The 26,601-nt window shown below is 40.2% G+C and overlaps 1 protein-coding gene across 1 annotated transcript in view; it reads left to right on the plus strand.

Moving 5' to 3' along the window:
• Positions 1-7,691: 7,691 nt before the first annotated feature.
• ZNF704 (zinc finger protein 704) overlaps positions 7,692-26,601 on the plus strand; it is a 207,910-nt gene continuing 189,000 nt past the window's right edge. Inside the window, 2 exon segments of the mRNA XM_054692169.1 lie at positions 7,692-7,742; positions 7,745-8,185. Coding sequence (XP_054548144.1) covers positions 7,692-7,742; positions 7,745-8,185 — 492 coding nt within the window.

The raw sequence follows: 26,601 nt of genomic DNA on the forward strand, positions 1-26,601 counted from the left end.
CAGGGCCATAGCAATACACTCTCTGTGCTTCTTTGTGTCCAAACACCAATGTTTCCTTAGAATAAATATCTAGAAGTAGGGTTGCTGCCTTCATCGGGCAAATACATTTAGTTAAAGGTAGACTCTGTCCCAAGGTCGTGAGTACCTGTTTCTTCCATATACTCATGAGCACTTCCTGTTATCAATGCTTTAATCTTTCTACACTCTGATAGGTAAATATTGTATCTAATTGTGTTAATAATGCTAAATTATTTTTACTTTGCTGCATATTAATCTTTGGCTTTATACTGAATATATTCTTTAATTACCTTTAACTATTTTGAGCTTTTTAATGGTGCTTTTGTCATAAACTTTAAAGAGTTTTTGTGGTCAAATCTGTAAGCCTTTTGGTATGATTCTGACTTGATATCAAATTTAAAATGGCTATCATGCCCCAGAGATTATAAAAATATTCGCGCATATTTTCTTATGTTTTTATGAATTTTTTTTCTCGTTAGCTCATACTCTAGCTAGCTCATACAAGTTATACTGTCATGTGTGAGTGGAAAACATACATTATAAAACCAGGTGGAAAACAATATGAGACCAAATAGAAAAGAAGCAGTGATATGTAGTAATGGAATTAAAATAAATATATCACGACAATATCAGTCATTGTCTTTGACAAGGGAGAAAAGGTGATTTTTTTCCTTCAATTTTTTTGTGTGCCTCACATTTAGGTAGTATTTGTTATATTCATAACACATGGTGGCCTTTTGTATTCTGCTTCTGCCCAGTACGGTAACCATCTTTTTTCCTTTTAACCATGTGGTTTGGTGAAGGCAGCCAAGCACAGTGCTTCACCCTTGGCTACAGATAAGGTTTCATAATCCAGACTGGGTCAGCCAGAATTCTTAGCTGGGATTTCCTGAAGTGCTGTAGGTGGCAAAGAGCTCCCCTGCCCTACCCCCAAGTCTCGTGGGTTTGTGGCCAGAGCTACTTATGAACCTGGTTCTGGTTGACCAGACAATGAAATGAGAGATACACACACATGCAGAGAGAGAGACAGAAAGACAGGACCATGCAGCTGTTAAATGCCAAATGTAATTTTCCCAAAATTCAGATCTGTGTTTGAGTTACTTTAGATGATAAAATCCCTTTCTTCCCTTTTTTTCCTTTACTATGGATAGGGTTTCAGTAACTTGCACCAGATAGGTCCTGGATGGAAAAAGCTATATGAGAAAATGTTCAGGGATATGAAGCTATCATTAGTAGGATATAAACACACATCTTAAACCAAGGCTAGCCTCACTTTATGGAGAAAGATATGAATACATATAATCTAAAATAACAACTATGTGGTTCTTACTACCATGAGGGCATTTTACTACCAAAGGGTTTACTAGCACATAAAATGTTAGTGGGTATATGCATAGTTTCATGATTTTTGTATCTCCAGCAAAGCAGGGAGGGCTCATGTAACCAAGGGGAATAGTGATAGGAACAGAGATGGCAGACCTAAGATAAGCACGTAAAATTGGCTTAGAAGAGATATCTATAAATAAATATATATGCCTACATTCATAAGCATACTTATTAGACTCCATCTGGGAATTTTAATAATGTGTATTTGGCTTAATCTTTAAACTTACTTTAGATCAATATCTCATACCATGGAACTCAAGAGTTGAAAGACCTTATTAAAGAGTGTAGCTCAGTCATCTTAGAGTTGTGAACCTTGCAGATTAGGGAATTTAACTAGTAAGACGTGGCTAGTAATCCTTGGCACAGTCTAACTCAAGTTTCTGGAACACTTCATTTCATAGTCCAGTTCATTCTGTTGCCTTTCAAGTGCTGATATGGGATGAGTAAAGTGATCAGGGGACAAGCACAGTTTCTCTCTCTTATACACACACACACACACACACACACACACACACACACATACACGTCCCCCAGATGAGCACATAAGTGTTACAATAAAAAAGAAAGTTATTCTTTCATTTTTATACTCACTTAAAAAACCCCAAATATCCAATACAAGAACTGTATTGGAAGTACCTTGTGTTGTAAAGAGGGTTTAAGTTAATTGTTCATGGAAGAAACATTTACCTGGGTGGAGGTTCATGTTTGACTCACACAAGCTGTCAGCCCAAAGGTTGTAATAGATGAGTGATTCTCCTAACCTTAATCTATTTTTCATATGTGAAATGACAGTCATCATCTGAAATCATTTTTAAGTTTCCCAGAAGTGTGGAAAAACTAACCTAATGTTACTTTTATAACCTGTTTAAAGGGCAACTTTTGCTATTAGTTTTGAAATTATTTTTAAACAAAGTAACCACTCTCAAAGAGTGTTCTTGGTTTCTCTAGGAATAAAAAAGCTATTGCTAGCAGGTAAAATGCTATTGTATTCCTGCTTTGATTATGGTCACAAGTCATAAGTTGGGGAGTGTGATTATTATTTTCCTGAATCTTGAATTTAAAAAAAAAAACTGAATAAAATGTTAACTTAAGTCTGATTTTCTCTGTATAATTTCTCACATTTTTAAAAAAATGCATTGGGTTTCTTTGGGAGTTGTAACTTGAAGATTTAGGAATTATTTAGCCTCAAAAGAAACCAGCCATGAGAGAGTCAAACTGTTTGTTCTGTGGTTATAGTGATGCTTACTCCAAAGCTCATTCTCAGTCTTCCTCATCAGTGTATTACAGACACACCACTGTGAAGGGGAGTGCCATTCACCTCACCTCCACTTAAATGTAGCCACCTTGGATTGTGACTCCCAGTGTACCATGATTGGACTTCCTGAGCAGGGGAGCTACTGGGAATTATGGTGGAGTTGAGAAGCCAGGTGGACCAATATAACAGAGAAGGCAGGTGGGCCCACTCTCTTGCTTCTCTAGCTTTGACTTGTATCCAGGAACTTGGAGGGGAGACATGGAAGGAGACAGATGGAGGAAAGACATGTAGAGACACTTGAAAGAGACACATGGGTGGAGAGACGTGCAGGGAGGTTGCTCCTTGTCTTTGGCAGAGAAACAATGGCAGCCATTATCTCAACTTCATGTTGGATTTATGCTCTCTGGGAACTGCCTCACCCTTTCCTTCCTAAGGTAGCCACAGACGGTAACTTAGACTAATGGCAAACTTTCAGGCCTCCATGGCCCTACTTCTGGCCAAGATTGTTTGGCCTGGCAATTTGCCCATGAGGGGATGGGTAATGTTTAGAGTTTTATTACAATATCCTTTCTTCTCTTCTCTATCTATGGACACTATCCTATGGAAAATCTTTCACACCAAGAATCTGCTTTCTTTGTTTTTGTGCAGACAAATGGCCAAATCCCTTTCAGAGTATGCACCCCTCAAGAGCTTGGAGTCCCTGGGGACCCCTTGGTCACATGCTAACAAGTACTTCACAAACTGTTCAGCTAAAGTAAGCTAGATACAAAGAAGAACAGATGCTATCCATGGGAAGAAAATGGAGTCCACTGCAACACATCAAAACAACACACTACACAAGCTTTCATTCAGATTTCACATTATATTCCATACTATTCCTGTGCTTGTTTAAATATATTTATTTATATTAAAATAATATAGAATATTAACATATATGTTAAAAATATAGTATATAAAATGATTTTAGACAACTATAAGTAAAATATAATAATTATAATAAATAATAAATACATTAAACATAAATATTTATGTTTACTTCTCTGCTTTACTTTTCTCTACAGCATTTATTGCATCATTTATTTCATCGATGAAATCTATATAACTCACTTATTTTCTTTGGTCATCTCCTCCCTCCCCAGTGAGTGTTATTTTGTTCACTGTTGCACGTCAGTGCTAAGAACAAGCTCTGGCACTTAGCAGGGCTCAATAAACACATATTGAGTGATTGATGGAATGTTTTCAATGATAATAATAAACTGAATTGCCTGGAAGGCACATATTAGAGTCAGACTTTATCCTCAGGGCCAACCTATTCCTGGTTTTGAAATAAAAATGGGTTATGTTTTGAGAACATGGAGGAAGAAAGTACCAATGAGTCCTCCCCACTTGCTTGGGTAATAATAAGATATTTCTTGACTTCTCAGCCCATAATCATGAGTCTATGTCATGGCATATCTCTTTAGTCTTGATGAATTAAGTAATTAGATTTTACTTTCCACTAAATGTCTTCTGATTTCCTGAGATTGATCTTCATGGCCCATACTTTCTCCTGTGTATCTAGAGTCTTTTCACCCCTCAAAACCCAACTTGGGTCACATGTCTTTTGTGACATTAGCTTTTACTTAATGGTCCCAATACCAAGGCCTGTCTTTTTCTCCTATTCAGAGGACACTCTCTCATGTCCATTAGAGACAGAGTAGGGGTGTGTATAGGCTCTGTTGAGATGGCCTAAGAGAAAGAACAAGCTGATCTCAAAGCCTATATAGCAATTTGATAGAAATAAATGGTGAAACTAGTACCTCTTCCACTAAAACACAAATATATTCAATCACTGGCTTCCTTAACTCTGTCTTTTCTCTCTATTCTCAGGAAATCACTTACTTTCTTATATCTATGATAATTTCAGACATAAAAAGCTTTAAACCTGAGCCTGATCACAGCCCCTTGATAAGACAAAGCGAAGCGGGGTTTTAAAAGCTTTCTCATTCGTTTTTTGTTTTTTTTTTTTTAATTTTTTTTTAAGATTTATTTTATTTATTTATTTATTCATACAAGCACTGGGTACAGTCAGAAGCGCGGGAGGGTGAGAGAATTCACCAGAGTCAGAGCAGGATGCAGAACAGGCAGAAGGACCGAAGTACACTGCTGAGGGGAGCAGCGGGCGGCAGGAGAGGTCTGCGCGCCATGTGGGACCCTCCTCTGGTGGCCGGGGAGCAGCCGGGGATCGAACCAGCACTGCAGAGGCTGCGGGCAGCTTCACAACCCCGTGCTCAACCGCTGCGCCACCGGGGAAGCCCTCTCATTCGTTATTGACAGTTCTGAGTTTACTTAAAAGAAAGCTACCATGTTATTCTTTGAGAGTATCCAAAGCCACCTTGTTTATATACTGCTATCAATATATTTAAAAGAAGTCCTTGTATACACCTTCCTTATGCCAGGCTCTCAATTAAGTTGATTATATCCTAACTCAATAGCCTACCAAACAAGTTTACTAATATCTTCAGTTTACATTGAGAAAACTGAGACAGAGAGGGGACTAAGGACATTTATCTGGTAATTTGCAGAGCCTGGATTTAGACCCAAGCACTCTGACTCCTGAGACCACGTGCCTAAACTCTTGTCTTGCACCATTGTTCTCCTTTACCATGTTGCCTACACCTGCCAGGCAACACCTTGCCCCTGAGTTTCATTCTTTCTGCTCAAAGAAAGACCTTGCTGCATCTTTGTAGTTTCATCTCCCAAATTGATCGAGGTAAATTTCTTGCAATTAGGAACCAATTCAGTGACTCTTCTTCATTCTTTGTAAGTACTGAATCTGATTAATTCAATTTTTGACTATTACTTACTGTTCTATGCTTTGATCAAACACCCATCTCTTACAGTGCTCAGAGGATTTTCTCACTCTGAATACATGAATGGAATATCTACAGATGAACAGTTCCACTGGAAAATGTGATGATCTGAATAGTCTTTGGGCAACACAAATCTGGTGGTGGTATCTGGAGGAGGTCAGGGGAAGCTGTTCTTGAGGAACTGGGTGTAGAGTGCTTTCACTTTTAGAGTCATAAAATACTGTAGGAGATTTGGAAATGGGAAGGAACAAGTGGATTCAGGAACAATGAACCAAATTTATGGGCAACTGCAGATAGGGGCAAGGTAGACAAGGGAGTTAAAATGATATTTATTGCTGTTTGGGGCCTGAATGATTCTAATGAGATTGTCATTACCTGAAATAGGTATAACAGGAAGTTAATCTCATTCAGGGAGAACAAAAAGTTTTAGAATCTTTGTCATCATACCAAGTAGAAATATTCAACAGTTGGAAGACACCATAGTGAGCTGTTAATGTGTTCCCTTCAGGTGTCTACCAGGGCACTGATGTTCCCTGAAAGGGAGCTGAGGGCAAGGGACTCTTTTATACTGGCTTCATGGAAGCACCTGCCAGAATAGTTGATGAGTTAGACCCCTCCCTTAATCTCCCCCACAGAAGTGGAACTTTGCACATGGTCTGAATATAGTAGAGTGTGGCTTACTATAAAACCTAACCCCAAGTAAATGACCTCTATATCACCTAAAAATCCTCAGAAAGTGACAGTGTCATTAGTTACCTGGCAAATTGCTCATGTGCTTGCTTTCTCAACTTGGTCTTATTCAATGTTAATATTTTTAAATAACAAATACAAGCAATCTTGAAGGGGACTCCTGTTTTTTGGAAAGGCTTTGACCAGTAGTCTATGGATTGAATGACAAGAGCAAGCTTCTTGGGATTTAGCCGTTATAATCAGTAAAAATGTAGGAGTAAAACTGGAAAGACTTACAGACCTAATACAGAGCCAAGAGAGCGCAACAGGCAGGGCCGAGAATGATGTGATCAAAGAGGATGAGGCAGACAATGTCATGAAACAGTATTTCCAAAATCCAAAAGACTCTCATGATTCCTATTAGGAATTGACCCCAAATCTCAGATTGGTATACCTTTCCATTTTCCACATAAGATTAAGAGGAGTCCCCTTGCACACAGCAGAGACCATTAAAAAGACTTGTGGCCAGGGTCTCCCTGGTGGCGCAGTCGGTTGAGCGCAGCGCTTGTGGAGCTGTCCGCAGCCTCTGCTGCGCGGGCGGGTTCGATTCCTGGCCAGCCAGGGAGATACCCACATGGTGCGGTAGACCTCTCCTGTCTCATCCACTGCTCCTCTCAGCGGTGTTTTCGGTCCATCTGCCTGTTCTGCTCCCTGCTCTGCCTCTGGTGAGGTGAATCCTCTCACCCTTCTGTGCCTCTGGCCTGTACCCCAGCTCTTGTATAAAAACAAATCAATCTTTAAAAAAAAAAAAAAAGACTGGTGGCCAACCTCTTCGTTCAAAGTCTGACTTTGCCTGACAACCTTACTTCCAGCAAAGTCTACCCTCCTCCCTCGAAGGGAATAATCAGCTACGCGGCAGCGTTTGCCCCAGCATCTGAGCCAATTGCTTGGAAGCACCAGAATTTCGGAGGCTTGGGTAGGGGAACCAAATCCAGTCCGGGTTTTGTCTGAACAGGGGGACCGAAGGGCTGTGAGGAATGACTCGCGAAGAGGGGGGCGGTGGTGGAAAATACACAACACAAACAGCTCGCGCCCAGGGACAGCAGCTGTAGGCCCGGACCGCGCGGGCGCCTCGGGCCGGGAGAGGCGCGCGCGGGCCCGGCCGCCAGCCGCATGGAGCGCAGCGCGGCCCGCGGCTCCCGGGCGGCTGCGGCGAAGGCGGCAGCGCGCCGCTCGCTCACACCCACCCCCGCCCGCGGCCGCCGCGCCGCCCCGCCGTAACCCCCGGCCGCCGGCGTCCCCGCGGGCCGGTCCAGCGAAGGCGGCGCCCGCGCCTCTGCAGCCAGTGGTCGCGGCCAGCGCGGGGAGGCGGCTCCCGCAGCCCCCCGCAGCCCCCCGCAGCCCGCGCCCCGGGCCCCGGCGACCGCCGCGGCCGCCCCGGGAGGAGGAGGCTGCGGAGGAGGAGGTGACAAACTCCGGCTCGGCGTCGCGGCCGGCGCCCGCGGTCAGGCATGCAGGCGCGGCGTCTCGCCAAGCGCTCCAGCCTGGGCAGCCGCCGGGGGGTGCAGCGCTGCAGCCGCCCGGACCCGCGCCCGCGCCCGCCCGCGAGGGCGCCCTGCCCGGGCTCCCGCCCCCCGCCCCGGGCCCGGCCGCGCCTCCGGCCGCGGAGAGCTGGAGGCCGCCTTTGCCGCCGCCGCGCAGCGCCGGGACCGGCCCCCCTCGGGCCGCCGGGGCTGCGGCCGCCTCGTCGCCGGTGCTGCTGCTGCTCGGGGAGGAAGACGAGGACGAGGAAGGCGGGAGCAGGCGGCGCAGGGGGCTCGGGCGGGTGGCGGAGAAGCCCCGAGGGGGCGCGGAGGAGGAGGAGGACGACTTGGAAGACGAGGACGAGGAGGTGGTCGTCGAGGTGGTGGACGGCTTTGACGACGAGGAGGACGGAGAGGAGCGCTTCGGGCCCCTCGGCCCTGGCCGCGCGGTCCCCAAGGGCCCGGCCCGGGGCGCGATGAAGGTGCGTGTGGGCGCGGGGGCGCGCGCGGGACCCGCCGGCCCGGGAAGGGGCCGGGCCCCGGGCGGGCGGGCGGGCGGGCGCGGCGCGGCGCGGGCTGAGGTCGGGAGCTGCGGCCGGCGGGGACCGGCCCGGGAGGGGTGTGTCTGGCGGGGCCGGCGACTGCGCGGGGCAGCGCTTGGGAACCGATGAGCTCACGCCCGGGGCCCCCAGCACCTTGCCCGGCTGCAGCGCTCGCTGTCCGGGAAGATCTGCGATCGCGAGCGGGTGCAGAAGGACACTGCGCCCTGGTGAGGTAGGGAACTTGGAGATGGGACGCGGTAGGCGCCGGTTTGCGCCCGATGGGGACGGGCGAGGTAGGAGGGACCGCGATTTTATTCTTCCCGGAGGTAGCACAAGTGTCCCCTTGTCCGTATTTTGAGACAGGCTTATGGCAACTGGCATCACCCAAGATCAGTTGTTGATGAGTTTCCATCACCGGTGCTTGTGAGGGAACCGGTAAGCCCAGTACGGCAAAAACCAAGCCCTTGGTTTCTACATGCATTTTGCTGGCAGCTTTTTGGCAGTGCGGCCCCCACCCCTTCCCTGATTTGAACTCGACATTGTTTTAGCATTTTCCCTCCTTCTCAAAAGTGTAAATAAGGAAAAAGGAGGAAATCGGGAAAAGTGTATGTTGGGGTGGGGGGTGGGGATATTTGGCATTAATTTAAAATGGACATGAGTTTCTGCTGAGAATTCTAAAGAAGTGAAGCACCAAGAGATTTCCCGTTTGTGTATCTTCAGGAGATAAGGGGTTTATTATTACACAACTCACTGGCTGGGCTTTCAGGCATGCGATTGGACAAAGCAAACCACGTTGAGGTTCATGCAGTATGTTGCTAAGAAGTTTTGAGGGCAGCAAGTGGTAAGCGATGGAGTGATTTTTCTCAAGAGTGGTTCTTAACATCAACTTAGTAACTACTGGAGTTTTCAGGTGATACTGGTGTATAAACTACACAAATAAACGAGCATAATAGAGAATATTTTTAAAAAAATTTTTGGGACTTGCACAAAAAACAAAAAAACCTCCTTTAAAGCATGAAATTGCATTTCCAAAGAAATGTTAAGCATCAGCATCTAGAATAGCCCTAGAGTAGACAATGACACAAATTTCTTTCCTAGACCACCCTGGAAGTACCAGCTCTGGGAGTGAGAAATTTTCAGTAAGTAGTCGTTTGGGGTGATAGTTTTTGACAGTTGCTTGTTGGAATATAGACCATGACCACGCTCATTACCATGGTCTGCCAAAAAGCCTGCATTGAATGGCTACAGGATATTACTGGGTATTAAGTCACTTGGCATCGGTGACATTGTATAACAAGAGGTATACATTTGCATTTGCATTTGCCTTTGCATTTCTGTCCAGACCCTGACAATTTCTTGTAGTTGGAACAGTAGTAAAACAATTTGTGATAGAAACAATATAATTTATAGTCTGTGATCAAAGCAGCCCCAGTGTAGGAAAAGATAAAAATCTGTAAGAACATAATAAATAGAGTGTGTTAATACACATAATTTTTTTCCTATCTTCAAAGAAATTTCTGTTAAACTCTTTTAAAGTGGGCATTAGTTTATAATGTTTTGGTTTGGCCACTTTTCAGAAATTCACATATTGAGTGAGTGACTTAAGGTATACTTCTTATGAATTTTTTTTTTACTGCTGTAAAGCCTTCTTCATACAGCCTCTAAAGATATTTTCAAATGCAATATTTTATTCTAATGCAAATAAGAATGTCAACATCATATGTATGATACATATGCATTGACTTACTCAAATATTTATTGAGCACCTACTATGTGCCAAATGCTATTATAGAAAACAGCAACAAGCATCTTCCAGATGCCTAAATCTAATAAGAGGATATACAGCAATGATCTACCAAACCAACAAACAAGTAAGTGTGGCTCTTGAGTTTGTAATATACTCTATGAGGGAATGAATGAAATCTACTATGGGAAAGACCTAACTGAGGAGGGGACATTTGATCTGTGATCACAAATTTGCAGTTTGGGAAGATATTTCCAGGCAGGGTGATAACAACTGCAAACATGTTGGGATGGGAAGGAGGAAAAGGTAAATGTTACTGTAACTTGGTTGGTAGTAGATATGTTGGAAAGGAAGGTAGAGGCCAGCCACAGAAAACCCAGTGGGTCTTTTAAATGTAGAATCTCTGGAAAGTTTTGAGCAGTAAAGGCATAAAAGGTGATTTGTATTTTTAAAAGGTCATGCTATGTGAGTATAGAGAACAGGAGGGAGAAGAAGGAAGACCAGGTAGGTGACTGTCACTATAGTCCAAGAGGGAGGGAAAGGCAGTCTGGACTAGGTTAACAGAAGTAGACTTACGGGAGTAGACTTAAGTAGACTTCAGGATCTGTTGCAAAATTTGATCTGCAGGCAATTGCTGATGAATTAGGTGAGAGTTGTAAGGACAGAGAGGTCCCTATGGGTTAGATGTGGCATGTACTGAGATTGGAAAACTGGAAGATCAATAGATTTTTGTGAGGGTGAAATCAAATATTTTGTTTTGTACATGTTAAGTCTGAGATGATGTCTGGGTATCCAAGTGGAGATGACAATTAGGCAGATGGCTGTAGGGTGTGAAACCGAGGGCAGTGGTCAGGGCTAGAGAGAAAATGTTGAGAGTCATCAACATGTTCATGTCATTTAAAGCTGGGGACTAGAAGAGTAATGTAGTAGACCACGGGAGGAGGGCCTTAGGGGACAAACCCTGTGACCCGGCACTATTTAAGCTGGGGTATAGGAGGAGAGGTTAGTAAGATGAATGAGAAGCAGCAGCTGCATAGGTCAGAGGAAAACTAGAAACTGTTAACTCCAGTAAGCCAAGAGAAGAAATAGGTCTAAATGTGGAGAGTAGTGAACTGTGTTGAATGGGACATTGAATAAGATAAGGATAAAAACATGTTATTGAGAATAGATAATGTAGCCTTGATTTTAGTATCCTTTTTTTCCTATTTTTTAAAAAAGATTTATTTATTTATGCATACAAGAACAGGGGTACAGGCGGTGAGAGGATCCATCAGAGACAGAGTGGGGAACAGAACAGGCAGACTAACTGAAATACACTGCTGAGGGGAGCAGCAGGTGAGGCAGGAGAGGTCTGCTGCACCATGTGGATTGCTCCTTGGCCGGGGATCGAACTCATGCTCTGGTGGCTGCGGTTAGCTTCATAGGTTGTGTCTTAACCCTTGCGCCATCAGGGAGGCCCGATTTTAGTATCCTTAATAAAAGAATATGAGGTCAGGGATGTTGCTATAGTGGATTGAACAGTGAATGGGAGATAAGGTCATAGTGAGACATAGGAAAAAGTCTTTTTAGCAAGTTTTGTTGGAAAGAAGATGGGGAGTTTTTGAAGAACATATGATCTAGAAGAGCTGGAGTGCAGGCCAGAGATGCAGGGGTGAGAGGATTCACCAGAAACAGAGTGGGGAGCAGCACACACAGATTCACTTAAATACACTGCTGAGGGGAGCAGTGTGTGAGACAGGAGAGGTCTGCTGCGCCATGTGGGTTAGTTCCCTGGCCAGGGATTGAACTCGTGCTGCAGTGGCTGCAGACAGCTTTATAGTGTTGAGACTCAACCCCCTGCACCATCAGGGAGGCCCTACAAATTTTTTAAAAACATGACACTGTCGAACCTAGTGTGTTGACCGCAGCGTGATGGGAATTACTTGGTAGAGGAAGAGTTTATTCATTTTCTTGTACAAATTATCACAAACAGTTCTCATAGTATATGGGTTAGAGGTCAGGCTTAACTTAACTGGGTCTGCTGTTGAGCCTTACAAGGCTGCAGTCAGGGTGTTGGTGAGCTATGTTCTCATTAGGAGACTTGATTAGGGAAGAATTCACTTATTAGGTGAATTCACTTCGTTGCATCTGTAGGAGGAGGGTGCTTGTGGACTGTCACCTACTGGCTGCCCTCAGCTCTTAAAGCCCCTCTCCCCTCCCCTCAGTTTCCACTCCCCTCAGTGCTTTGTCATGTGGGCTTCCTCTGTATTTTTTCTTTCTTCCTCATGCCAGCAGGGAGAACCTTAGTGCCTGTCTGCTAGTAAGAGGGAGTCTCATAGAATGCACTGTAATCACAGGGGTGACACTCTGAAAACTTTGCCATGTTCTCTTGGTTAGATGTGAGCCACCCACACTTAAGGGGAGGAGAAATACAAGGGCATGGATACCAGGAAGTGAGGATTATTGGGGTTTGCTTATTGAGGAACTGAAGATCTTGAGAAAAGAGAGAAGAGTGCAGCAGGAAAGTCTTTGGAAAATCCACAGGGGGTAGGGACCACAGCCAGATACTGGGGTTGAACTTGATGGATGCAAAGATCTTCATGCCATTCAATTAGAGAGGTGAAGAAAATGTGGTCAGATGTAGATAGATGTATACTGGATGATGGTTAGAGGAAGTAGTACTTGTCTGATGGCTTCCTTTTTCCTCACACAGCAGGAAGCTGAGGTGAAGGAGATTTGAAGAGCTAAAGGCTTGAAATAGTATGGGAGACTAGGAGAGGGGAATCAAATAGAATTTCCAGACAGTATTGAAGTTCCATATGATGTTCATGGTTCTCTGTTTGTGGTTCAAGTCGTCTGTCTGGGTATTTGATTTTCCCCAACTTTATTCCATTGGTTTATGCTCAGAAAAATAATAATAAAAATAATCCTGCTAATGTTTATTAAATGCCTATTGTGGCCAGTATCAGTCTAAGTATATAGTTTCATCTAAACTTCATTACATGTCCATGAGTCAGGCATTATTATTACCCTCTTCATCTTGCAGAAACAGTGAGCAACTTACTTAAAGACGCATAGCTGTTATGTGGCAAGGCAGCAGTTTGGGCCCGCTAACACTTGAACTAGCACCAGTATGCTCTACACTACGCTGTCTCTTGTAGACTAAATAGAAAGTTGAATTCAGCAGGGATAAGATTTAGCCAGAATGGTGAATGGTGGAGAGCATGAGAGAGGAACTTATTGTTGAAGAAGCTGGCCTGGTTTTGATTATAATGATGGACCGTGAGGACTAAGACAAGAGAGGGTGATTTTTGAAAGTTTAGTAAACCAGTAAAATCAATAGAAGAATGGAATGAAATACAGGACAAATTGGTCTCAGAATAATGCCCATATGAATGAATATTTGCTGAATACTTATAAACCAGGAATTGTACTAAATGCTATATATGAAGGAGGAGCTCGTGAGAAATTATACCTTGGTCATCAATACAATCTCATTCTTAAACTGAGGATACTGATTTAGAAGTGAAATCACATAGAGTCCTGTGGCCTCAGGGGAGCAAAGGTTCATGGCCTGTGCTTTTAATCACTGAACTGGAATCTCCCTATATTTATTTGAGATTTATATGCCCATTTATTCCTAGGAGGCTTTGGAATGGCTAAAGGAACAGTGGAATGGATGCTTATTATCTTATGGATATCTCAGATGTATTCCTTGAGTACACTAATGGACACTAATTTAAACTTAAATGGGACAACAAGTAACACTGTATTACATGGTATCAATTCTGATCAAAGGAGGCTTAGTAACTTGTCTGCAGTGATAAGATTCTAACCACCCTCCCAACCAAAAAAAAAACAAAAACAAAAACAAAAAAACAACAAACAAACAGAAAACTAACTTAATGGGCTTAGTGTGAGGAACACTGAGTAGCATAGTGAATAATATCTTCCACCAGAGTTTAATTAGGAAAAACAAATACAAGGACACTGTCAATGAGAGGAGCAGTTTAATAACTTGTTACTCTGTGAAGGCAAAACAGTGGGGGCTGAGATACCAAGGCCTGGGACTGTGCTCACTATGCTGTGTTTTAGGGACAAAATTCAGATAATTTGATGGGATTGGTAATCTATTGGTATAAATTTAGGTAGAAATCTGGACATGAAATACTGCTAGCAGTTCTATCAAGATTTCATCTTTTAGTAATGAGCCCTGCCCCCAAGAAAGATTTCATCTTCTGGAAAACTGGGAAGAAAAGCTTTTAAATGAGATAATATATGCCTGAGTTCCCATATTGAGTACTCAATAAATATTAATGGGATGGAATGGGCTTCCTATGTGCCAACTCTTCAGGGATGGTTAACACATCTATTAGACTATCTCTTGAATATCAGATGACTTTAAGAAGCCTTTGGCAGGGACTGTGCAGCAAACACTGAATTCCAATTTGCTAACAAGTGTGTGTCTTGCCAATGGTCTGTGTTGGCTCTAGCAAAAGGCATGTACTTAAGATACCAGACAAAGTTGTCATTCACTGAATTGTAGACTGCTGGAGATGGAAAGGAACAGAGATTGTTTAGTAATTCACTACCCTCATTTGACTCCTGAGGACACTGAGACTATAAAAGGTGAAATGCTTTGTCCAGCTCGGGGTACTTAGCAAGTTAGGTGGGGCCAGGATTAGTGTCCTGGTCTGCCGACCAGCCTGTCACCCTCCTTTGTTTCAGTGCCTTATACCCAGGGAATGATCTGACCTTCACTCCCTTACTGTTGTGGATAGAAAAATCTCACTTTTATGAAGTGATCTACCACTCACTGCTAATCAACTTCTGTTTTTTGGAATGTTTTTCTTTGGCAAAGTATAATACCTCAGGTAGAGGCGGCCTCACACATGGCTGTGGTAGGATGGGTCGGGCCCTCTGTGACTACTGCCTGGGCCAGCCCCACTCCCTGTGAAGTTTCCAAGGGACATGTGTACACAGCAGATGACAACAAATGAGAAATTAGCTCATTTCACTGTGAACTTCATGCTTGTAATCCCTGGTGGATGATCCCAGTAAGCTGGTGTTGGAAAGAATGTATTCTTCACCCTTTACTAGGGCCTCTATTCCTTCACCAAAATTTTATTTCTAGGTGACCAGATTGTGTCCCATAACTATGGTAGAAAAAAAGAAGAGGAAAAGTGAAAAGTCAAGCCCTAGCCCAAATCTGCTTCTTAGTGAGGAGCCAGAGAGAGCTGAGCTCTGTGTATACTTGACATCTTTAGCAAATCTGCCCAGAGTACTCTGTCCTCCTACCTCAAGATGGGCTCAGGGGGGAGAGGAATGGGGTCTTTCTTTGCTACTATACTAAGTAGTATCTGAACTTCTAGCTGCATAGAGTAACCAGTCTTGTCACAGTGACTTGGTAAAATGTATGCTAAAATCAAGGGAACTTCATCTTTTAGTTCCTTAAGTGTGTGGTTTCCAGTGGACTTTCTGAAATATTTGAGAGTGCTTAAAGCTCTTGTAACCAACCTTACAGCCTACTCAAATCCTTTGTTGTTGACTGTTTTCAATTAGACTGTTTGCTTTTGGTGAGCTTTGCATGTTCTATTCATTCCCTTGTGGATATTTATTGTGGGCCATTGCTTATCATGTTCCTAATACACATGTGGGAAATAACAGTGGAGAAGGTCTAGTTCCACTTTCAAGAGCCCACAGCTTACAAGTTGTCTTGTAAGCCAAGTTGTCTGCCAAGAGATTGAAAACCCCCCTTCCTCTTTATCACTAACATCAAGGTTAGATCTCTCAAGAGACCTTGCTTGGCTAAGACAATTTGGGATGTAATTTTCACGTGGGCCCTAAAAAATTGTGGCCAGACCATCTCTATAAAGAAAGTTATATGATTTGGCTAGGGAGTAATTCCTAAATATTCAAATAGCTCACTGAATTTGGTAAATAACCTTTGATGCTCTTATATGCTGAATGAAAGGGAACAGAATATAACTCTGAGATATGTGTAGCAAAATCTAAGTGATTACATTCGTACATTTCATTGGAGATACAGTTTTGGAAAACCCCTGTTATATAGGGGGATGTACAGTTTTGGAGGAGGGTCTGTAATTTTAGGGTTACAGCTTTGCAGTGACATACAGGTGGAGTTCATTCATCTGACAGAACATCATGGCGCCTTGAGGTGCAAAGAAACTAAAGCATCTGTCTGCCTGTGCCTTGCTCCATCAAGACTGACTGAGAATGTCCTATCTCCATGCTATGCCTGACAGTTGCCAGGGCCATATTTGCTTTTCTTATGTTCTTGTCATAATGGAAGGTTAAATAAAAGTAAAATCTCCTTGATATGGACTAATTGGGGATAGCCAGTTAAAATAAGTGAATGTCAAAAGTGCTCCAACATTTTATATTAAGTTCAGTTTTTTAAAAGGCCATGTGTCTTGAAATACTATTTGATAAAATCTGCAGACAGGATAATTTTTAGTTCATGAATGTGACCTTAACTGTGCACTCATCGTGGGCTTGTTAGTAAGATGGGTGGAACAGGTTTGGGTCAAAGCAGGTGATTCTACCCTGCCGTTATTTCTCTGTAGAACAGGCAGCTATGTAACAGGCTCTGGGGTCAGGTTCCAGCTTCCCCACTTGCTGGTTACATGGCCTTCTCAAGTAACTTGATGTCTCTATGCTTCAGTGTTCCCCTCTGTACAATTGGGAGAATATTGTTCTGTCGCTACCTATTGTTATTGAATATGATCCAAAGACCTGCAACTATGCATAGAAGGTAATTTATATTCTTTATGGGTTCAGAAAGAAATCTTTTATAAGCCTTTACTCAAGCATCCTAAATTTCATAGTTATTTTGGTGACTACAGCCTCCTCCTCATTTCATGCTACCAAGATATTTCATAGTCTTTTCTAAAGTGACTTTGTTCATCCGAATTCTGCTATTCCATTATATGTGTGGTGAACTCAGAAATCTTCTTTTTCAGCTCAGAAACTGATGAATCTTTTGCCTACTTGTGCAAAGAAGACAGACACATTCTCTCTCTTAAGTTCATCAATCTGCTCAGATCTGGAACTTTTATCTTGACAAAAACCTGGCTGCCATCCAGAGGGGTGGAAAGAGTTTACCGCACACATTAAATATGTAGCTAAAAACTGCAGTGGAAATGCAATATATCACCTATGACTTGCATGTGGCTGAGACTCTGAGGTGTGGGTTTACTCTTCCCGTCCTCCTCTGCATTCATACCCAGGACCTGCTGTCCTTCTGTTTAGTGACAAAGTCATTGTTTTGGGGTAGATGAAGAAGAATAATCCAAAATATAGTTGTCTGTATTATTAGCGAGATATCCAGAACATGTAAAAAAGGACTCTGTGCTTAAACAACTTTAGGACATTCCAGTTAAAAACAGAGGTGCAGATTTTTTTTTTTTAATTTATGAAGTACTTTAAACATAGAGGAAAATGGAAGGGTAGTGAAATACCCATGTACCAAATAAGGAAGTTACTGACCATGGTAACCAAGGACCGTTTATATTTTCTAAGGTGAATCTAGATTGTGTCATTTACATGTTTATTGGACTTTAGAGGCCTTTTTTTCCTAGTCTATCTTTCCCTTGGGACACATTTGGGGCTATATTGGTTATAATAATTTTTTTAAATGGGTAATCCATGGATAGGTGGCTTGCACTTGGGACAAAAACCTAAAACTATTTATAAAGAAATAAATTATTGTCTTCACAGAAGAAGGTTAAAATGTTGTTAGTGGGTCTGGCAATTTTTGAAATATTTTTCCTCATAAAAACTGATGTTTCTTCAGTATCAAGTTTCTAAAAAAAGAATATTTCATGTGGTAAATTTTCACTTGTGTATCTGTGAATACCATCCTTGTGTGTGAGGTTTAAAAATTTGTAGAGAACGCTGCCTTTCTTCATGATTCAGGCTCAACGATGGGTCTAGTGGGGAAGATAAAAGGTATGACAAGTGCTATCATCACAAAATTAAAAAGTGCCAAGGGAACAGAAAATCACAAGGTGTTTATACCCAGGAAAGTGTATTTGGTAATTTGTTTTCAATGTTCTAAATGAAAAAAGATGGAAAATACCAGAATAGTCTAAATGAAAGGGCATATAAATTTACTAGGATTCCTGGAATGGCACCTTTTCTGTCAACATCACTATACTGTTGCAAACAACAAACATTGAAGGCTTTGTAGGGAGTCTTTGTTTGATATTGTTCAATATTTATTTCAATATTACTCAACACTTAACACACTATCATTTATCAAGGGCCCTCATGGCTAACTTCATTTGACCCATTTTATAATCTTGGGAGGTAGATATAGTTATCTCCATTTTGCAGGTATAGAAACTAAATCCCAGAGAAGAATGGGGCAGTTTCTGTCAAAAATATAAAAATATGAGGTGATTTTATACCAAATGACTTAGGTGTTTGCCAAACATTCAGAAAACAGTTGGGATCAACAGATTTAAAAAAATAATTGGAATTGGTACCTAAGCAACAATGGAAATTTAAGGAGAGAATGGCTTTATTTTGTAGTAAATTATAAATTCAAACAGTATAAAATATGATTTTCATGGGTTCTCATAAGACTTTCATAAAGGTTGAACGAGTCAGCTCCAGTGCTTACTGAAGACCAAACCTCACTAATTCCTATCAATTTGGCTTAAGGGCCCAAAGTTTAATTTAAATAACTATTTTTTTAATGTAAGGTTTTGAAAATGTTTTCAGTTAACAGGTTCACATATGGCTCAAAAATAGTTTTAGAAAAATATTGGAATTATTAGAAAAAGGTGTGTAGAACTTGCAAAAAAGAATGTGTGAAGATTATCTGGGGAAAAAAATCTTGTTTCATCAAACACTAGTTGCAGTAAAAATTACCTTAGAAAAGGAAAGAAAATAGATACATGAGCCTTTGTAAGCCCTAAACACTATAGCATCTTAAGAGTGGGAAATAGGTGGCTGACTATAAGGAAGGAATCACTTGAAGATTTGAAATGACCCAAGATAGGGTTGAGAGAGAGAGAGAGAGAGCAGGGGCTGCTATTTGCATTTCTTATTACATGAGTGCTTGGTGGGTGTTTAAGAGGTTCTGAAAATGTGTTTTTAGCCATCTGTTGGGTGACGGCAATTTTTTTTAGTTCTTTATTCTTATTCTAAAAGAAATTCCTATTCAAATATGTCTTTCTCTCAACTCCTTGTATTGATTTTTATCATTCGAATGTTTCTTGCAATCTAACACAGAGTTATTAGGGAAAATTATTTTTTACTTTAAAAATTATAATAGAAATGATATCATTTTCAAAGTTTATAGACCATGCCCATTTTTTAAAAAGATTTATTTATGCATACAAGAACTGGGGTATAGGCCCGAGGTGTGGGGGGGTGAGAGGATTCACCAGAGACAAAGTGGGGAACAGAACAGACAGATTGACTGAAGTACGTTGCTGAGGGGAGCAGCGGGTGAGTCAGGAGAGGTCTGCTGCTCCATGTGAGATGCTTCCTGGCCGGCCAGGGATCGAACTCGTGCTGCAGAGGCTGCGGACAGCCCCATAAGTTGAGTCTTAACCCCTTGTACCACCAGGGAGGCCCAACCATGCCCATTTTTGTGTGTTAAAATTGAGATACTTCAAAGATCATTCTTAAATTCAGTGACAGTTGATGGTTTGATTATTTAATTTTCAGGGATATTTCATTTAATCTCATGGTTATTTCATTCAACAAATATTCACTGAGTTCAACTCTTTGCCAACTCCAAGTGCACAGGAAAGAACAAGACTTGGAAACATTCCTGCTCATATCCTAGTTAGAAAGTAAACTTTGCAGGTAATAGTGCATTGCTGAGACAAGAATGTAGGCAGAGGAAAAGATCTGAGTTGGAAAGAGACATCAAGAGCCATCACTATATTAAATTTGAGGTGCCTTTTAGACCCTCAGATGCAGCTGTCTAGCATGCTGGAGGTCAATGGAGAATATAGAGCTAGAGATAGAATCAAAGGGACAATATTTTAAAGCTTATGTTAATACTAATTTCTTTCTTGCTCTTTCAACAGTTTATTTTTTATTGTCTTTTTAAAATAAAGGTAAAATTTTATTGATTTATCCTTGATTTTCAATATTGTGTAAGTTTTGGAAATATAGTTTCCCATCTCAATATGTGTATATATACCTCACCACACCCACCTCCAAAGTTCAATAGGGATTTATAGACCTGTAAATTGCTTTCCCTAAGATGGCTATTTTAACAATGTTTAGTCTTCTAATCCATGAACATGGACTATCTCTCCATTTCTTTGTATCTTCTGTATGTTTTGGTGGTGTCTTGTATAGTTCTCAGTATAGGTTTTTCACATCTTTTTCAACCGTCTTTTAGATGATATAATTCATCTACCATATAAATTTCCCTTTTAAAGTGTACAAGTCAGTGTTTTCTAATATAGTCACAGATTTGTGCAATCATCATATCACCTCATTCTAATTTTGGAGTATTTTTTGATATCCCCTAAAAAAAGTCCCTTGCCATTAACAATCACTGCTTCATATGCCCTTGCATGCAGCTGTGTTAGTGTTTTACTTTGTTTTTCGGTGTCTCTAAGTCTTCATTCATTGTTTTGTTTTGTCTTCAGAGGAGAAAAGAGTAAGGGTAGAGAGGGTTAACATGTAGTAGAAAATACTAAAGGGAGGAAAAGGAAAAATTAAATGTAGCAGAACCAACTATCCAATGTATATACTCCATTGATGGGATCACAACATTGCAAGGGAGTTCCATCTCTTACAGTTTAGGAATAAGGAGAAAAAAATCAGAGAAAGGACACAGACAGGTCAATGTTTTCTTCACTACTCTTTTCTTCCTTGTTAACTCAAGATACAGTTTTTGGTTTCTAGCAGTAAACATGAAGTTAAATTGCATCTAATCTACATTCTAGGTTAAAGGTAGGTTAAAGTTGTTTGAAGTAAAATTATTCCTGCTGTGGAGACCTGGAGCTGCTGCTGACTTACCTCTGAGCAACACCTGACACAAGGTATAGGAGTGAGAGCCTCTCATATTAATATATTATAAATATAAAATCAAAATATTTCTATTAAGAAAAATAAAGAAAATATTTTAATTATCAATTATCATTCATACCTACCTAGAGAATGTTTCAATTCTGGGAGAAACCATGATCCAAGTTAGAGCTATTCAGGGGAATTAATAATATAAATAGCCCAGAATATAATGGAAGTGAATACTAAGGACAGCACTCCTGCATCTGTTATCCCTTTATCCTTTATCCTCTTGTTACTTTTGTAACCTGTGGCTTTGGATAGTTGAATACACCCTATACTACTACTGGGTGATGGAGGACACAAGACAGGGAGAAATCCTAACGTGTCCCTAAAAGATTCCCTTATACACAAAGTGGTGGCTTTTGAATCTATGAATTTGGTCTCATGATTATATTTTCACCTTAGGCTGGGAAATATGTCCCTCTTCAAAAGGAAAACATTAAAAGAGTCAATATATCAAGAAAACACAATAATATTTAATATTTGTGCACCTAATAGCAACTTCAAAATGTATTATTAAACAGAAGTCTACAGAACCATAAGGAAAAATAGACAATCCCATAATTACTGCTGAATATTTTAATTACTCTCTCAATTACTGATGACTACTAGCAAAAAATGTAAGAATATAAGAATATTTGAACAGCACTGTCAACCAACTAAGTCTGATTAACATTTATAAAATATTACACTGAATAAATGAAAAATTTTACAATAGATAATTTACAAAGATACATTATATTGGGAGTGGGTGGGTGGGAGAAGCAAGTCTCAGTAAATTTTAAAGGATTGAAATCATACAGAGTATATTTGTTTGCCACAGTGGAATTAAATTAGAAATCACTAACAGGGTTTAAGTAAAAATCCCCAAATACCTGAAAATCAAGTCTTCAAAATTACCTTTTAGATAAAGAAGAAATCACAAGACTAATTAGAATGTAACTCAACTGACCGAAAGTGAAAATGCATTTGTGGAAGTTAACTCACTACTGAGAGGGAAATATATAGCTTTAAATCGATGACCTAAACTTCCATCTCAAGAAGCTAGAAAAAGGAGAGGAAGGACATAAATCTAGTATGATGGATATCAATAAAAAAAGGATAAAGCAATAGAGAAAACTCTATGAAACCAAAACTGATTCTTTGAAAAGATCAATAAAAATTGATAAACCCTAGGTATACTAATTTTAAAAAGAGAAACATTGTCAATATAAAGAATGAAAGAGAATGTCACTACAGATTCTACCAATTTTATTTTTTTTTGATTCTACCAATTTTAAAAGAATATTCAGTACAGATTGTTTTATGTTGGTAGAGCACTTTATAGTAGTACACTTGACAGCCTGAATGAAATAGGTGAATTCCTTAAGAAAACATAAATTAACAAAACTGACCAGAAGAAGTAACAGGATATTTTAATAACCACCATCTGTTAAAGAAATGGGATTTATAATTAAGAACTATTACACATGGAAAACTACAGGCTCTTATGACTTCACCAGTGAAAGTTATCAAATCCTTAAGGAAGAAAAAATACCAATCTTACAAAAACTTCTACCAGTAATGAGGAAGATGGAATCTTCCCAATAAATTTTATGAGGCCAGCAGAATCCTGATACTAAAAACATACAATGACATTACAAAAAAAAGTAGGTTATAGACTTTATAGATATACACAAAAATACTAAATCAAGTATGAGCACATCATATCTAACCATGTAAAAACTATAATGCATTATGATAAAAGTATCTTTTTTTTCCCTCCAGGAATGTAATTTTGATTAAATATTTAAAAATCAATTGGTGTAATCAGATTGAAAGGTAAGAGCCATGTGATCACCTCAGTAGACATGGAAAAAAAAAAACTTAGTTCAACAACAACCATATATGGTTTTAAAAAATCCAAAACCTCAAATTATAAATAAGATCTTGATGTCTCAGCCCACTAAAGATCATATGTAGGAAACCAATAACTGACACCAAACCTATTACCAAAAGAGTGCGATCTCTGTCAATGTCAGGAACCAGGCAATGATGTATGCTCTAAATTCCTTATTCAGAATCATACTGGAGGTTTAGCCAGTGTAATAAGGCAAGAAAAATAAATGAAAGATAAAAAGATAAAATAGAAAGTAAAATTGTATGGTATGTCATCCAAAGATTCAATCTATTAAAATTAGTCAAATTATCAAGGTCGCAGTATACAAGATCAGTTTATAAAACCCATTGTATAACTGTATTTAGAAAATGAAATTGAAAAAATTACAATGGCATATAAAACTGAACACTTGTGGATAATGCAAAAAGTATGCAAATATTCAAAAGAAAATATGAAACATAGAAGGTAAAGAAGATATAAATAGACAGGACCACCCCCTCCCCCACGCCAAGTGAATCCTCTGTCCATTCCTTTGAGTAGCAAGGCTCTAGGGATCTAGTAGCAAGGTTAACATGGGAATTAGGACCTGGCGATGAGAGAACGACAACAAAAACCTTTAAGGTAGCGAAAATGCAAGGGAGTTTGGGACTCCCTGGTGGCGCAAGGGGTTAAGCACCACACCATGAAGCAGTCCACAGCCTCTGCAGCACAAGTTCTCGATCCCCGGCTGGCCAGGGAGCAACCCACATGGCGAGGCAGACCTCTCCTCCTGTCTTGCCCCCTGCTCCCCCCGCCCCCTCCCCAACAGCAGTGTGTTTCAGTCCGTCTGCCTGTTCTGCTCCCCACTCTGTCTCCGGTGAATCCTCTCACCTTCCCCTCCGCCCCCCATCTCTGGCCCGTACCCCAGCTCTTGTATGCATAAATCAATCAATGAATCAATAAATCTTAAAAAAAAATCCAAAAAAAAAAAAGATATAAATAAATGAATTGATATACCATGTTTGATGAGAAAATCCAATATGGTTGCAATATTCGGTCTCTAAAATTGATTAATAGATACAACATAATCCCAATCAAAAGCTCAACAGGACTTTTGTAAAAATTCACAAGCTTATAAAAAATATCTTTGAAAATGAAAAATAACTATAGTAATCAAGCAATAAGAAAAAAAACAAAATTGCAGGGTTTACTTTACTTGATTTCAGGACTTACTATAAAATGGGAGTAATACAGTAGCTGGTGCTACTGTAGCATCCATGCAACAGAGTAGAGAGCCCAAAAATCAGACCCAGAGTGAAATATTTCAACAAAGGCACCAAAGAAGTTCAATGGAAAAATCTTTTTAACTGATGGTCCTGGAAAGACTATTCATGTGGAAAGAAAAAAATGAAAACAAACAAACCCAAAATACCCTTTACTCCTGCCTTGTACCACACACAAAGAAGAATTCAAAAGAATTAATAAATAAAAATGTATAAGTTAAAACTTATAAAACTTCTTGAAGAAAACAGAATATGTTTGCAACCTTAGGGAAGGCAAAGACTTTATACAAGAGCCAGAAAACACAAATTATAAGTGTAAAAAATTAACTGGACTTTATCAAAATTGAAGAAACATGTTTAACAAGTGATAATTAAGAAAATAGATTAATAATTAAATAAATTTCCTCTGCTGTCACTTAACTAGTGATAGCCAAACATTTATTGCCTATGCTATACCAACTACTTTGTTGGATGCAGAGAATATACTATGAACAAAACAAAACAGACATGGTCCTAATGGAACATTCAATTTAGTGGAAGAAATGATTGAACAAATAAGCAATTACAATATGAAATGACAACTGCAAGGCTATTGAAATACAGTACTCCTATCATTTTGCAAATATATAAAGTTGGCAGTGGATAGTAATTTGTTAAGTTTCAAAGCCAATCTAAGCTCATATTTGCTGACTCCAGCCTCTCCCCCACCCCCTTTTTTTGGTTTCTTCTTCTAAGCAAAGGGAATTGAATTTTTTTAATTTTTAATTTTAAAAAATTTTTTTATTAAGTTTTAGTTTTCTTACAGTGTTGTCCATTTTTGTACAGTATTTGATTTCTCCCCTTAGGTGTAGTCCCCATAAATATCCCACCACCACATCACCTGTGAACCATCACCATGGTCCCTTGTGCTATTCCCCACCCCTGTTTTGATCCCTTTTTTGATTGCCATGTAGTATTCCATTGTGTATATATTCCACATTTTTTTTTAAAGATTTGTTTATTTATTTATACAAGCACTGGGTACAGACAGAAGCGCGGGAGGGTGAGAGAATTCACCAGAGCCAGAGCGGGGAGCAGAGCAGGCAGAAGGACCGAAGTACACTGCTGAGGGGAGCAGTGGGTGGCAGGAGAGGTCTGTGCACCATGTGGGACCCCCACCCGGTACCCGCAATGTGGGACCCCTGCCCGGTAGCCGGGGCTCAAACCAGCGCTGCAGAGGCTGCGGGCAGCTTCGCAACCCAGTGCTCAACCTCTGCGCCACCGTGGAGGCCCGAGAAGACTTTACTTTTTAAAGTAAATGTGTAATGGGAAGTGAATGCGTTTATTCTTCCTTTTACCCTTGGATTTGCGACAGCAAAACATGGCATCTTAGGTTCTGCAGTGCTCTGCACTCTTTGGAATCATTTCACATATATTATCTCTTTTTTTTCTTATGATATTTCTGTCAGTCATTATTATTTCAGTTGAATCATGAGGCAACCATGGTCAGAGGGTTAAATGGCTCTTTCAAGATGGCTTAATAAATTGGAATCCTTTCTGTCTGACTTCCCCATTTTTCTCTCTTCTGCCATGTATTTGTTCATTTTCAGGTTAATACCTTCCATTATGACTCATTTTTGCTTTAGTCTTCTGTTTTACCATGTCAAATTAGTGACACACATCATGTTTCCCAGTGACTTCCAGGTCACCATTATCTCTGCTTCCCCACAAAAAATACAACCACTGACTTTCATTTCCTCCATTATTCGTGGTACCAAATAAAAATACTTTTGTAGAAATGGATGCTTAATAAATGTTTAAATTAATAGAAAATTGAATCACAAGTGTGTCATTGAACATTCTGTTGATTTTCCTCAATTACCTTTCTTCTCCGTGTCTCCTCTCTTACCACGTCCTGTTTATTTTTTCCATTTTTTCTTCCTCAGTAATTACTCTCTTCATTCCAAATGTATCCACATTACTTACTTTTTGTTACCATAATCCCCTCATTTAAGTTTGTTTTCCTCTGAATTATTAAAATTATTAATCTTAGGATTGATTCATTTATATTATAGAGTGTTTATAGAACACTTTAAAATTATGATAATCTTGATAAGAATTTGGTTGTTGAGTTGTATAAGTTATTTCTATATTTTGGTTATTAACCCCTTGTCAAATATATGATTTGCAAATATTTTCTGTTCAGTAGGTTATGTTTTCATTTTGATGATAGTGTCTTTCATGGTATAGAAACTTTTTAGTTTCATTAGATTATTTCTGCTTTTGTTTGTCTTGCTGTTGAAATTGCATCCCCAAATATGTCTCTAAAGCTAATGTCAGGGAGCATATGACCTCTGTTTTCTTCAGTGTATTTTATACTTACAATCAAGTCTTTGATTTACTTTGAATTTAATTTTGTACATCATGTTTTAGTTGAATCCTTTAG

Source organism: Talpa occidentalis, unplaced genomic scaffold (assembly GCF_014898055.3).
Source record: "Talpa occidentalis isolate TD23 unplaced genomic scaffold, MPIMG_talOcc4v2.1, whole genome shotgun sequence".
Lineage (NCBI taxonomy): Eukaryota > Metazoa > Chordata > Mammalia > Eulipotyphla > Talpidae > Talpa > Talpa occidentalis.